This window comes from Chinchilla lanigera, unplaced genomic scaffold, assembly GCF_000276665.1.
Source record: "Chinchilla lanigera isolate Chin_1 unplaced genomic scaffold, ChiLan1.0 scaffold00028, whole genome shotgun sequence".
Taxonomy (NCBI): Eukaryota; Metazoa; Chordata; class Mammalia; order Rodentia; family Chinchillidae; genus Chinchilla; species Chinchilla lanigera.
The window spans coordinates 10,824,292-10,840,108 of record NW_004955429.1 but is presented as its reverse complement, the minus strand read 5'-3'; the positions used below and the strand labels follow the sequence as shown (position 1 = coordinate 10,840,108).

Here is a 15,817-nt window from a genome sequence, read left to right as displayed (position 1 = left end):
CCATACGGTAAGGTGACTCCAGTTGATGGTATATTACACCCTCGAGAACATGCAGAGTGATGTGCTGAACTCTTACCACTAAACATACTTAATATATGAGGTAATGTGTTTGTTGATTGGCTAGATTTAACCATTCTACAATGCACATAAACTTAAACATATATTGTCAATTTTGAAACAAAGACAAGATGACAAGAAATGGTGGTAAGTGTGGTTTTGTCTCTCTCTCTATAAAAATCTATAAAACAATAAATAAGCCACAAATTCAGCATGAAAAGCAACACAAAGTAATCTCACCTCCCAAGAAAAGTCCCAGAGCCAGTATCATACACTTCCAGGTAGTCACTTGTGCAATTGTAATGAAACTCCAGATGAAATTTATCAAACACCAAACGAATCAGCTGGCCATGCTGGACTAAGATATTCCAGGTACAGTTAACACCACTGGGGTAAATATTGGGGTGGCCAGGACTTTTAATGATTCCAGATGACTCAGTAAGAGTTTTTCCACATACTGTTAAAATAAAAATAATCATAATTATCAAATCAGGTAACCAACAAGCTACCTGGATTTCAAAATAAAATATGCCAATAATTTCTCCTTAAAACCTCAAGGGAAAAAATGCCATTTTTTATCTGCCATGTAAGTGTAACTTAGTTTTTCTTTTACTAATAGTTTTTCTTTTACTATAAGAGAACTATTCATATGTGGTGATTGAAAATATACACTTTGTGTTTAAACATGCTTTAAAGTTTTTCATAATGTAGATGAATTTTATATGATTTATTTCTATTGTTCATTTATTCTGATATGAACCTAGATGAAGGAGAAAGAGACCGCCTCTTACCCAAATCCTGAGTGCTGAACACAGCCCTAAAACCATGATTTTCCGTAGAAGAACTCTTCACAGATGTGACATAAAGAACATTGTACACAGATGTTATGAATGAAGGGATCTCTGTACCACAATACTTTGTATTTTCAGGAGAACCCAAAACAGAACTGCCACCAATCTAAAGTAAAAGAGATATATTAAGTTAATTATGTTAGACATTTATTTTGGAAAGCTACTTTGAGGATAATTATGTCTGAGGTATTTATATTAATTAGCAAAAATCAATTCAAGAATATTTCAGCTGCCTCATGAGAAATTTATGCCTATCCCTAGTCATTCTCCACTCCCTTGAAATAAGAGCCCTGTGCACTTATTACTAAGTTACTCTCTGTCCGTATAAACTATCTAGTCTGGCTACTTCAGGCAAGTGGAATCATACAACATGTGGTTTTTTTGACTAGCTTCTTTCATGTTGTATGCTTTCAAGGTCCAGCCATGTGAAGTGTGCGTGAATCAACAATTTATTCCTTTCTAATGCCATTTCACTGGACGGGTATACTCTAGTTTAGTTATTCATTCACCAGTTGATGGGGATTTGTTTCCATTCTAAAATCATGCATAACATTACGATTTAAATATAGAATGCAAACATAGATATACATTCTCATGTGCTCAGAGGTAGGGCTTTGGGAAGGTGATAGGATCGTGGTGGCTCTCTGTTCATCAGTGGATAATCAGTAGCTGAGCATACTCTTAGGAGGTGAGGCATGGCCCGGAAGGACATAGCCCTCTCCCTCGCTCCCCCTTTTCCTCACTGCCTCCTGACCTCCTGAGCATGGCATAAGCTGATTTTCTCTGCCAGGCTCGCTCACCATGCCATTTCTGCTTTGAAGCCTGCCAGTCATTGACTGAACCCACTGAAGCCATGAGCCCCCAAAAAACCTGTCCTTCTTTAAGTTACAGAGGTTGAGTACTGTGTCTCAGCAATGAGAGAGTAACTAAGACAAATACTACTTTATTTGCTATTTGCATGTTCCACCACAAATGATGAATTCTTTCAATATTGCTTATAGTCTGTAAGAATATGCTTCACACTTCTTTCATAAAGTATACTCCTTAATGACTCTTGTTTTAATGCTACTGTAAATTAGTTTCTTTGAGTTTTCATCTTCAAATTATTCACTGCTAAAATATATTTAAAAAGGAAATGATTTTCAAATTTTGGTTTTATAACCCGCCACCTGCTGGATTTGTTAGTTCTAGTTGTTCCATTAATGTGTGCGGATTCCTTGTGAATTTCTATACGAGTTCATGCAATCTGTGAATAGAGATAGTTTTATTGTTTTCTTTCCATTCAAGATGCATTGTATTTCTTTTCCTTATTTAACTGCTCTAGTGAGAATTTCCAGTACAATGTTGAATTGAAGTGGTAGGAACAGAAATCTTTGCCTTTTTTTACTGATCATTAGGGCAAAGAGTTTAGTATTTCATCATTAAGTATTTTATATGTAGGAGATTTTTTTAGATGTCTTTTTAAGTTAAGGAAATTCCCCTTGTCTTTATTTTGTGAAGTGCTTTCGTAATGAAAATATATGGATTTTGTCAAATGTTTCTTCTGTATCTATTCAGGTGCTAATGTTGTTTATACCTTTATTTTATTGATACTATGTATCATATTCTTCAATTGTTTTGGATATTATAATAAGCTAGACTTCCTGGGATGAACCCTACTTGTTCAGGTATATAATCCTATCTATATGCTAGGTAAGGTTAGCTAGTATTTTGTTAAGAATTTTTTTGTCTGCATTCTTAAGAAACACTGGGTTATACAAATGGTTCTCTTCCACATAACTGATTTGAGCATGACATGACCTAGTGTTTTTACCAACATACAACCAAGTACAAATGCTTGAAGGCTTTTTACTCTTACCTCAACATAATCTGTGTCACAGTGGTTAGAACTTCCAATCTGAAAGCCAGTAAAGTTGAGAAGAACTACTTGGCCTTGGGGTTGGGAGATGGTCCACCTACAGGTTCTTTCTCGAGGATACACATTAGGGTAAAACGGTGAACGAATGACTCCTTCTCCAGTTAAATCACCCCCACAAGCTATAAATAGAAAAATGTCCAGAAATAAATAATCTTTGCCCTTAATTTTATTGCATAGTCTAATTCTGCCTGAAGAAATGGCAGAATGTGATGTTTTACGGGAATATATTCTTTGTCCCTTCAGAATATAATATTATTAAATTATTTCACAAAATTAAAATGCCACAATAAAGTAAATTAGACATTTAAAAATTAAGCAGAAGTTTTCTTACCAACTTGATAAACAGCTCTGAAGCTAGCGCTTTGAACAGAAGTGTCTATTTTAAACCTGATCCAGATATTATTTGTAATGGATCTAATGGGAGAGAGGATTTCATTGCCACAGACTTTTCCAAGTAAAGTTTCATCATCTTGAACCTAAACAGGAAAACAAGATAGATCTGTAATTTTCATCAATAAAACTCTGTTGGTAATGTGGGATTATTCAGAGATGAGATAATGGTCAATTCAAAGTAGACAATAATCTCGTTTGGGTAATACTTATATTTTTAATACATTTAAAAGCAGTCAGTGAATCATTTTTAGCACAGTGCACTAGCACTAAATATTCATAAAATCTAAAATCAATAAAATCCCCAAATACAGCCATTTTAAAGATGTCCTCCTGATGATGTCCACAATGTCAAAGAAGAAATGAACCTACAATTTTAGACTACTTTGCAAACAATAAAAAGCATGAAGCTTGCATATCAAAATATACAGGTTTTATCTAAATGTATAATCAAAATAAATTCTGGAATAAACTGCTTTCATGATTAAATGAAAGTAAGAAAGATAAGAAAGGTAAATGCGATGATGAGGGTTGGGGAAAGGACACAAAGAGCCCTCAAGACATCAATTTTAAAAATTGGACAGAACACATTAAAATGAGGGCAAATAAAGTAAAAGTAAAAGCAAAACTTAGTACAGTACAAAGGAAAGTATAATTCACAATTATATTCAAGAATTTTTGAGGCAGGTTAAGGAACAGTGGAATGTAAAAGATAAATCTCTGCCAAGTCTAAAAGAACAGAAAACAAGAACTAATACAAAAAATTTAAAATATTAAGGTGTTATAAATACAAATATTTTAAGAAATGTTTTAGATATAATTCTATGTATACCCCTATGGTACAGTTACTAAAATTATCTCAAGAAGAATAAAAACAAAATCTAAATAAACATAAACCTAGGACAAAATTGAAAACATTATTAAATATTCTCTTCCCCCAGAAAGAAAAATCCCAGAAAATGTTCTATTCGGTAATTACTTTTAAACCTTTTAAGAAAGAGATACTTCTCATATAAAACTTGTTTTAAGATACTCTCAATTATGGCACAATTCCCAACTAATTTTTCTCAGAACTCTGTTAGCAAATCCCAACTTAGATAATAAAAATAACTACAAGCCAATTTCACTATTAATACAGATAAAAATACCTAAACACAGTTTTAGAAAAATGAATTCATGGTCCACTGGACAGTGTTAGCTTTAAATACCAAATGATGCAAGAGGAGAAAGTAATGTGATAATTGTTTGAAATTTTAAGTTATAGATCCAATAATATAAACCATATGATAGTTCCAAGACTGCCTAAAAGTGTATTAGTACTCCTGGCTTATTAAAAGATAAGCCCTTAGAGAGTTAAGAGAAAATTTCCTTCATATAGTAAGACTACCTATTTTAACTCAATAACCAGTATTTCATTGTGAATGGCCATGAACACCATAAACCGACTTGTGTTCAAATCCCACCTCTGTCACTTACAAAGTGTCCACTTTTAATAACCTTGAGCAAGATTCTGTATCTAAACCTAGCTCATAGATTGTTGAGGCAAAAAGATAAGACAGCATGATTCCTTAGTAAAATGCCTTGTAATGAAAAATATTGATTCAAGAATAGCTATTGCTATCTCAACAATAGCAATAAAGGTGAAACACCGGGGACCTTGCACCATAGTCAGGAATATTTCCATGGATATACATACCACCCCTGCCAAATTCACTCAATTAACTTACCAAGGTATCACGAGTACCAGGACCCTTGCGAGTGATAGCAACATAAAATAGGCATTTAGAACACTCAAGCATACTTTTTTTTGAAAGCACAACAAGTACAATGCCTGAGATAGTACAGGGTGCTACATTTTGACCAGTGGTTCTCAGTAGGTACCAGCTAGGCATTTAGGAAAATTACAAGGACATTTGTAAATTTGTAAATTTGTAAATTTCATTCGTAATTATGATCACAAGGATGGTAGGGCACTATTGCACTTAGTGATTAAGTATCAAAGACATCAGACAACTTGAAACTAAGAGAGTCACACAGAACCAGGATTCTTCTAAGTCCTGTGTGAGGTTCATTTAGGGTAAAGCTTTGATAATAAGCATAAAATCTACCTCTATTTTACATATTAAATACCAAGTATTTTTATTTTTAATATACAATGAATTTTTCAGGATGACAATAATGTGTAAAAAGAATCATTTGTTTGTTTCCCTTCCTGGACACCTGCCAGAAGTTAGTCACCATTGCAGAAAAAGAGTCACCAACCCACGCAGCCACATCAGGCTTCATTTGCTGTGAAGCATTCCTAATATGTTAGGATAGAAGGCCGGGGACATAGCTCAGTGGCACAGCGCCTACCTGGAAAGCGTGATGTCATGAGTTTGATTCCCAGTACCAAAAAAAGCCAACAACAACAACAACAAAAATGTAACATGTTAGGGTACAAATAGCTGACCACTTCATTCAGTCAAGTGGAGCTTACCTAGGCTTCCCACATGTTGAAATGAATGTGGTTTTTCATTTGTTGCTTTACTTTTATTTTTCCTTCACACTATACTTACAACTTTATATTCTGAGATATAATGTGTTTAGTAAGTGTACATCATGAATGAATTATATTGCTGGAAAATAAAAGGGTGATATTAAAAGATCTTCACAAAGACACCCAACAGTGTATTACAGAATACTTCTCAGCAGAAGTAATCTTTAAGATGAAACTTGCAGGGGCTGGGGATTTAGCTCAGCGGCACAGCGCCTGCCTGGCAAGTGCAAGGTCATGAGTTCGATTCCCGGTACCAGAAAAAAAAAAAGATGAAATTTGCAGAAAAGTAAGCATTATCTAGAGCAAGGGGAGTGGGTAATAATAAGGGGAAATATTTTACAGTGTAATATTTGTACAGCTTTTACAAAGCTACTGGGGGTATCTTGACACAGTTCCTCTTATCCGTAATGGGTAGGAGCATAAAGCTCCGGAAGTTTGCTCATCAGTATGTGTCACTTCTAATGCTCTATCATAAGGATGTTCAAGATGCGGACAAAGCTGTCCATGGATCCACATCACAATATGCCATGCTGTGATGAGAACTGAAACTGCTTTCAAGCTCTAATAATAAGGATGATTAAATAAGTAATGGCTTAGCCATATGATTATTACCCAGACCCAAAAAGTCACACGCCTCTCCCTTGACTCAGCCTCATACCAATTCCCATCTGCAAACTCTCACAATATCTGTAATACAAATTTTACAGAGTGAAGTTATGCTAAATTGCTCACTAACCAAACAGCAAATCTCAAAGGAAAGATAACTTGTTTTCCCCTTTCAATGTTTAGCAAACAAATTTGCAAATAGGTGCTTGACCAATTCTTGTTGATTCATTAATTTTAAGGTGTGGTAGATGTTTCCTTTTTTTTTTTTTAGAAATGAACACATACTACAATTCTTGAAAGCCAAAGAGTGTGAAACACAGAGTAAGATATCTTCTTGCTCTCTAATCCTCCAGGGCTCCATTTGCTTCCTCCAAGATAATGTTTCTCTTTTCTCTTTTGCCCATTAGAAGATGACAAGAAGGAAGAAAAACAGCCAAATAGCATCAGAGTAAGCTAAAGTGGGCCATTCCCTGGGGCCCTGATTAATGAAACACAAGAACTTTAGCAAGGAGAAAAGCAGCTGCAGTCCAAATGTTTTAGGAGGAGCTTATAGGGCTCAAGGGCTCTAAACCTAGAAGGTGCAATTGATTTTGGCTGCGTTTCTTTCTTTCTGTGGAAATGAAACCTTATTAATTCTGTAAGCCTGTATTCTCCCTGGATCCCAGACATCGTAATACCTCACCACAGTTTTGAGACAGATACTGAAATAAAATTTACCAACACAGTTTATCTAAGGTGACCTCTTTTGCATTTAATACGATAAGACTTGTGAATTTGGACTGTCTTTCAAAAATATTTTATTTGTGCTTGTAAACCAGGATAGACTACGTTGCTTTAATAATTACACATGTCCTTCCTGTAAGGAGATTGAACATTTGAACGTCTATGCTCTTTGCCTTATTACTTGCCATGTCTTCCTATTGAATTAACAGCTCACGCTTCCCACTGACTGTGAACTTAGCCATAGGAATTGCTCTAACAGAATGTGAGTGGAAGAAATGCACCCATTTCCCAGAAGAGGCTTTGGCTGTCATTGCATGCATGATTCAGCCATCTTTTACTTTTGCCTCTCACAAGACCAAGAGCTCAGGTGCCACAATGATAAATATATAGGATATGGCAGCAGAGCTTCTGCACAGAATTGATCTAAATACGCCATGCAAACATAAGCGAGAAGTAAACACTGGTTGTAAGCCACAAACATTTGGTAACACAGTTTTTAATTTGCTTGGTACTTGTTATTTGTTGCTTCTGATCGCAGCACAACATAGAGAAAGATGACTAGAATCTGAGCCTGGTTTGTAATAACAGAGGGTTTTTCTTAAGAAGTCAGGTATCACTTATAGAGGGATCATTCTCCTTCATGCATCACATTTGCAAAGAAATGAGAGGGACCACCACAAAAATTTAGTATTCTGAGCAAGCTCAATCTTCTCCTAATTTCTTTATTTATCTTGTACACATGGAATGTTTCAAGCCCAAAGCCCCTCTGTATTATCTGTGATCCAAGATTTCTTAGCCAATGTAGTATTCCAAATGATTTCTAATTTTTATTTTCATAAATTAAAATAGTTCTTCATAAGAAACTACTCATTTAAAAATATGAGTCACTGTAAAGGAACTATTTCCTGTATAGAGAGCTAAAATGAGCTAAGCCAAAAAACACAATTTACATGAAATTTTTAGTGTGAGCTCTAGAGGCCAGTCAGCAGTAAGCTTTAACATCTGGAGTGGATCAGATCTCAAAGCCATGTCTTAATGTCTGTGTTCATTTGTTTGTATGCTATGAATCCAGATTTGTTTTTACACTGCAATTTCTGAAATCCATTGAAGTATTAAGTTTTAATTCAAAGCAAACCAAATATGTTGGCGCTCTGCTTGGTAAACAGAAAAGCTGAAAACAGAACTCTAACAAATGGCAGCATTTAACAAGAGGCTTCCTGTGAAGCAAGCTTCAGGCTGATCTATCCCTCAGCTAAGACTTGATCTTCGAAACAAAGTGAGGGCTAATTGGGGTAAGTGGAAGAGGAATGTGGCCTCACCCCAAATTAGAGAATAAGGGGTGAGGAATGAAAGATGACAGAAGCCAGGCAAAGAGTAAAAAGCGTTTTCTTTGGAGGTGGTGGATCCTCAAGAAGGTAAAGGTTAGTGGAAAGTATTTTGGTCCCAGGGGATGTGTTCTTGAAGGGGTCATTGGGACCTCAGGCTCCTCCTCTCTCTTTGCTTCATAGCCACTCTGAGATGAGCAGCTTTACTCCACCACACGCTCCCAGCCATGAGGCACTGACTTGACACAGGCCCAAAACCAATGGGCCACCAACCATGGACTAAACCCTCCAAAACTCTGAGTCAAAATAAATATTTTCTCCTTTAAATTGACTTTCTCAGGTATTTTTGTCACAGGAAGAGAAAGCTGACTAATCTAATGTATCTTACCACTGTATCAAAAATCATCAGCAGTTGTGAAAAAAAAAAAAACTATGGTAACATAGTCAGAAACTAAATAAATGTTTCTAGTATAGACCCCAAAACCACTATGCTAAAGTTGCAAATTATTAAACATCTGTCCATTGCCCCTTTTCCCTGCCATCTTTAGGAAAATATTTTTTATTTTAAAGAAAAAAGAGTAAAAACAAAATAAAAACAAAGACAAAAATAAAACAACACAAAAACTATAATAAGGATAAAGAATTTCAAAACAAGATGATAGGAAATCAACAGGTTTTACCTGGGTTGTTGTATTGCTTACTGTTATCTTCAAAGTAGTTGCTCAGATTTCCAGATATAAGTATGCAAGATTGATTAAACAACTAAACATTACCTGTTTCTTTCAATAAACCAACAGAAATTACTAGCACAATTATCTTAGCTACCTTGTGTGTATATACATATTTTTTTCTTTCCTTCTTACTTTTTTCTCCTTTCCCTCATCCCAGTTGTTCTTTCCTATTGAGCAGTTTCTTTGCTTTTCACAACATCTATTGTACCTTTTAGATTTTATTCACTCCTTCAGGTTCTTACACTAGGGAGACAATATGATGTTTACACATGCTGATATATTTCACTTATGAGTATGGTCTCTAGTTGCATCCATTTACCTATAAAAGCCTCAATAGAAAGATATTTCTCTGAACTGAAATTAATTATGAAATGTCCTTAACTGAAAAAGCAATACTATTCAGCCTATTCTTGTGTGTTTAGCTGTAACTATATTCTGGCCTCAGCTATCAGAGGCCTTATTCTTTCTCTACCATTTATGAATGTATCCTTATGAATTATTCTGTGTCACAGCCATGAGACTCTGACCAGAAGGTCCACTGGAGAGAAACAAGTATGGTCATGCAGATCAAAAGGCACAGCTCTCCCTCAGTCAACCCTAAGGCTATAAGAATAGAGCTTCAGCACCTAACAGTTAATAACAAAAGGAAGACCTCTGTGAATATGAATTCATCTATGGATGTGGGAAAGGTGTGAAAGTTGTATAGGGCTAATCTTCAGAGAAGAGGGCAGAGGAAAGGGAAATATGGTAAGGAACAAGTTTAGAGAAAAGACACTTGGATGTGTTCTTTCATGTTTCCAAGCTTTTGGTTCTTCTTAAATTCAAGGCTTTACCTGGGATTTGAATTTCATCATGTCCACAGATTTTGATATATATTCTTTCCCGTTTGTTATTTTCTGCCTAGCCTTTTATGTCTTGCTTCCTACTGCAATAAGTTTTAAGAGCGACTCCACTGATTCCCAAGTACTTAGGCATCTTAAATGTTTTATTAATAATTTACATTATATTATAAAGAGGCGTACAATTTGCACTTTGTTAACCTTACTGGAATTGCCATGCCACAGAAATCCAAAACAAGGATGAATTTGTGATTCAGAGCCACTTGTAGACTAGGTATATTCCTTCAATTTCAGAAATCAAATTCAATATAGCCTAGTCCATCCTATAATGTTAATCATATTTCTCAGCTTTTCTAGCCCTTCATTTGCATGTTTTCCATGTCAATGGACCATCTCCCCAACACTTCCTATTTCTGTAGAAAGCCAGTATCACCTCTTCCCTCCCTGAGCCTCTCCCTTTCCAGTTCCCTGGAGTGGGGCAAGGGGTAGGGGCTGAAGATGGGCCAAGAAAACTTGGTGAGCAGAACAATTCTATTTATTTTCCTCCATATCCTACCTCAAGCCTCAGTCTTAACATCATATGGACTTGTGAATTCATTATTCAGACTACAACTAGCATCCCTGGGAATAAAAATTAAACTTTCATTACTGTCTGTGTGTCCTTTACTCAGAATTCTGATGGCTTACATCACTTATGAAATATTAATGAGAAGTGCTGGTTTTTAATCTGGAAAGATTCTTCTGTTACGTTCATGAACTGTTCTATGCAATTCAAAAGCTCTGTGACAAAAACAGAATTTGCTCTTGTACTTGTTCTTTTGTAGCCAAATCACATCTTCCATGAGCAATGTGTGTGTTTTTAGAGGTAGGAACTTTAGTTGAGAGAGATACACAAATCTAAGAAATAGCATATAACTATAGGCTTCTTATTTCAAAAAGAAAAAAAGATATGCAATACAGGCTTTGGACAATACCAAGTCTATTACCTTTTACAGTCAAATTTTATCCTCAGATGAGCACACATGGAGCTCTTTTACTGTGGAAAAGTAATTCTTTCAAAATAGCATAAAATGTTAAAGATTTACACGAGGCAATCGCGTATATCTTAATCTTTATCTAAAGGCCGTATTAGCATGGGAACAAAACGTCTCGGACTATATGATGAGATGATCCAGGAGTCTTAAGAGTGCCTCTATTCTCCCTCAAAAGAATATTCCTTGTCATTCTTTCATATCTCTCTGGAATTCCCTCGGTTCTTCATTCTTTCTCAAACTGTGGGTAGTCTGCTTTCTCTCATAAATGGAGCCAGTAAATGATAAAGTCATCTAAACCATCCAAGTATCTAATGCCAATGGCACGATAGTATCTAAAATGCCACCTTCTATTTTTTTTGCTTAAACATTTCAATTTTAAGTGCAGCTTTTAAAATTGAAACCACTATTTTGAAGAATAATATATGTCATATTAATATCATTTAAATTTGATTCCTGCATCACTTTCTTCCTCAGCCATTGTCTGAAGAGCATCAAGAGAAGTAGATATATTTTTAAAATGAGTTTAGTTCCTTTTTCCCAATGGATGGAGATGATTTAATGATAAAATCTTTGACCTAAGTCAATATATTTATGTAAAATCTTGTATAGACACATTGAAATACTATTTTGACAATAACTAGACTTAGATAATTGTTGGATTCCATTTTCTTCCTTATAAAACTGAGGGCTTAGATTAGACACTCTTATGCTATATCTAAAGCCCATGCTAGTGCTTAAATTCTATAAATTGATTAGTTGTATTCCTTTAGGTTAGTCAAAGATATCATAGAAAAGTATAATCAGCTGTTCAAATCACTCTGCATGGCCTGTCCTTCTGAATAAGAGTTCTTTTATTTCTTCCACAAACAACTCAAATTTAGTCAGAACTTTGTGGGTAGTTGTGAACATCAGAATAAAGATATGTTTATGGCTAGCCATCAAAGAACTTCTGGCTTCCTGAGCTGAAAGTTCAAGGCGAGAGTTGAGGATTTGGGCTAGGACAGCCTTGTATTTATATAATGTTTCTAACGTTCAAGCTTCTTTTGTTATTCTTTTCCTTGATTTTACCCTCATAAAGGTAACAAGAATAAGTAGAGTGTCTTACTGAAGTAGGACCTGAAGCACCGGGATAAAGAACTGTCTAAGGTTCTATAATCATCTAATGATAGAACTAAAATAATTTAAATGAGTTAACTCCAATTCCATTCTGCCTACAAAACAGTCTTTCCTTCCAGTTCACAAAACTCAGTCTTTGCATGCCAGTTTTATAATCTCTTTCCCCAATATCTTTTCAGAACAATACAGAGGAGTTCATGCAATGCCTTGTACAAAGTCAATGAGAGTGCTCTGCAAAGCCAGAGAGGAGCGACCATTCCAGGCGCTTTGGCCGCTCCTCAGAGGCATTAGAACCACTGCTGAGAAACAAATGGAAAGGTACCCAGATTTCCATGAATATTAGAATTTCTCACCCATCTGAGAAAACCATTGTGCCTGGCTTCATATTCAGTCTTATAAGCAGAGAGCGAGGTATGGAACTGGGAAATCTATGAGAATATTTTCCATAGGGAAGACACCTCCTAGAGTCAAATTTGCCCTACTGCATTTCTGTTCTTATCAGAGATCGGTACAGCTGGAACTTATAAATTCAAATCACTATCTCATCATTTTCCAGACATGTAACAGCAGGTAAACAGCTCAATACATCTCTGGGTTCTGGTTTTCTGAGGTTAAAGTAGAAATTATAACATATAAGATTATCCTAGATAAGCTATGAAATCTTAATCCTATTAGTAAATAAATCCTAGTAACTTTATTTATTTGCATCTACCTTACAGATGAGAGTTCAGTTTAATAGTCTGTACTGTGCTGGAGTGCTTTAATGAGTTTCTAGTCTCAACTGTCCTTTTGTTTTTATTTTAAAGAGAATAAAAATAAAAAACAAAAATGATACAGAATTTCAAAATAAGATGATAGTAAATTAACAATGGTTGTTATATTGCATATTGTTATCTTCAAAGTAGTTGTTCAGATTACCAGATATAGGCATGCAAGATTGTTCAAAAAAATTAAGCATTAACAATAAACCAATAGAAATTAGCAGTACAATTATCTTAGCTTTCTTGTTTATATATATTTTCCCCTTCCTTCTTTCTTTTTTTTCTCCTTTCCCTCATCCCAGTTGTTCTTTCCTTTTCAGTAGTTTCTTTCCCTTTCACAATATCTATTGCACCTTTAGGATTTTACTTACTTTTTTAGTTTCTTACACTGGGGAGACAATATGATGTCTACACATGTGGGTCTGATTTATTTCACTTATGAGTATGTTCTCTAGTTGCATCCATTTACCTATGAAAACCTCCAGTTTACTTTTCTTTATATCTGAGTAATACTCCATTGTATAAAAATACATCTTTTTTTATCCATTCCTCAGCTGATGGGCATTGATAGCAGCACCATTTGTTAGCTCTCCTTTTGTCTTATGCTGATTCCCTTACCGGTATCCTACTTTACCACCTACTCTCCAGAACAGTTGTTCTTACACTGTAGCCTGTCTCAGAATGATGTGGTGGCCTCCTATCCCAGAGGTGCTGATTGGGTGGGTCTGGAATAGGATATAAAATGGCATTTCTAACATGATCTCTGGGGATCTGGATGCTGCAAGCCTGATGATCCTTTGAAGACCCTTGTTCAACCTACAGCATATAAAAAGGTTTGAGGAACATTATCTAAGAGAATGAAGGAACAAATTTACCTCAATGTAACTGTGGGAGCAGCCACTCTGGCCTTCCAGTTCCACGTGGGTGAAGTTGAGGTCTATTAGCTCTCCCTGAGGCTGTTCTATGATATAGATGCATTGCCTGCTGTGAGCCAAAGGCCCAGGCAAGCTGGGAAGAAGGAGCTCACCCTCTGGCTCTGTGTAGTTCCCGCCACAATGCAGATCCGCTATAGAGGAAAGGGAAGAAAAGAGAAAAGGAAAGAACATGTGACCCAGCTTCAGAAATTTGCACATGTGTGCATGCACGCACACACACATTAACACACACATTAACTGTGTGTTAATCTATCATTTAACAAACAGTTAAACACCTACTTTATTAACCCTATACAGGGTTATGCCTCTATTGTAAGGTTTCCCATGTGATATATTTGCACTCTGTCCCTGGAGTATCCGAAGTAATAGCAATGTGTGATCAGACTTTACTGCACCACTCTCTTTTACAAATTGTTTTTTAAATACATTAATGCTCTGCTTCATTTGAGAAAGACTTAAGGGATTTTTTGAAATAATGTAAAGAACAAGATATATATTACTACACATGTGAATCAGATTAAAGAAAAAATAAACACAGAATAGCAACATGTGGCCAAAGTAAGACTGATGAGCATAAACAGTAGTTATAAGGGCCACAAGAACTAGAGGAGGTCAGCTGCAGATTCAACCTGATGTCAGAGTAAAAGGACAAGGGACCAATGACGATGTGCACATTGAAGACATGAAGATGTGCAAATTATTGCTTTTCCTGATACTGAGCCTTAACAGCTATTTCTCCTATAAATTTTTGTTATGAACACAATGATAGATGTGATGAACAAAATTCTGTCCATCCCTAAAATGAAAGTTATAGAGTATTTCATTTGTTTTGTTGTTTGTTTTAAGATATCCATGTTAGTTGAACACATGATAGCTAATAGCATTCCACTGAAAGTGAAAGTCTAGGGGCCAGGACCCTGCAATACTAGAAACCAGCTCCCACACGGATGAACTTGAGCCAAAGACAACATCAGACACATCTCTAGACAGACTGCATTGCTCACGTGAATAACCTATCACACAACAAAACATCAAACTCTGAGGTTATGAATTATTTAATTTTAGGTGTCTCATACATTTCCACCATAATGTGAATCCCATAATTTAGGAACCAAGGGGTACTGCTGTATTAATAATAAAACACTAAGAAGGTAAAGAATCTGAAGCTGTGGAAGAAATATTTGCAAAAGCATGTTATTAGTCTAAGAGAATGGGTCTCCTTCAGCACCACTTAAAATACAAAGCAGCTATAAGTATAGCACCGTCCTTCAACCACATATTAAGCTACAGACTGGCAAGGTACTTACAAGGTGATGTTAGGTAGGTAATATGGAAGCCACGGTCACTGATCTGGTTGTCAGAATGAAAATGAATCCTGGCAAAGGGACCTGTCATCTGTAGCGGTGGGACAGAGCGAGTGGTGCAGAATTTCTCAAGAATGGGGTCCTGATGCAGAGGACCATCTCGAATCTAAAACAGAAGAGAGAATGATCAGTGCAAGGGAGGTCAGGTTTTCACAAAGCAGGGCATTTTAGGCATTAACTTCAGAAAAATCTATCATTTATGATGGCTGTAGGGAGTCTCCTCATCACATACATAGTTAGCACACATTTGGGGTTCAGGAAAGAGTGTCTTCCCATCAGCCCAAATGCTTTATCTTCCATCTGAATTTCAATTCTGAGGCCCAACATATTCTTGGATTTCTCTCCTGAGTTACTAATCTGAGTGTTTTTTTAATACATTCCCCCTTCTCTCATATATTCACTTTAAAATGATAGACTCCTAGTGATCTAGAGAAAGAAAGTGAATATAAGAAAGGAAGATACAAGAAGGAATACTATTGATGTCAACTGACTCACAATGTGGTTTAGGTATTCAGGAGGCATGCATGCAGGAATGAAGAGCTGTCATATTAGACACAGCATAAGTGATGGCTTGATGAATGTAATGAATTTAAAAGTACAACTTAAAGCGGTTGTGGGGTCCCAATGC

General features: G+C 35.9%; 1 protein-coding gene across 1 annotated transcript in view; it reads right to left on the bottom strand.

Annotated features, from left to right (window-relative positions):
* The window catches only part of Cubn (cubilin (intrinsic factor-cobalamin receptor)), a 248,624-nt gene that overhangs the window by 198,189 nt on the left and 34,618 nt on the right, over positions 1–15,817 (bottom strand). The window contains exons 16-21 of the mRNA XM_005386965.1: positions 15,133–15,295; positions 13,766–13,956; positions 3,158–3,302; positions 2,767–2,945; positions 849–1,014; positions 298–514 (exon numbers count right to left, since the gene is read on the bottom strand). Coding sequence (XP_005387022.1) covers positions 298–514; positions 849–1,014; positions 2,767–2,945; positions 3,158–3,302; positions 13,766–13,956; positions 15,133–15,295 — 1,061 coding nt within the window. The remainder of the gene's footprint in view (positions 1–297; positions 515–848; positions 1,015–2,766; positions 2,946–3,157; positions 3,303–13,765; positions 13,957–15,132; positions 15,296–15,817) is intronic.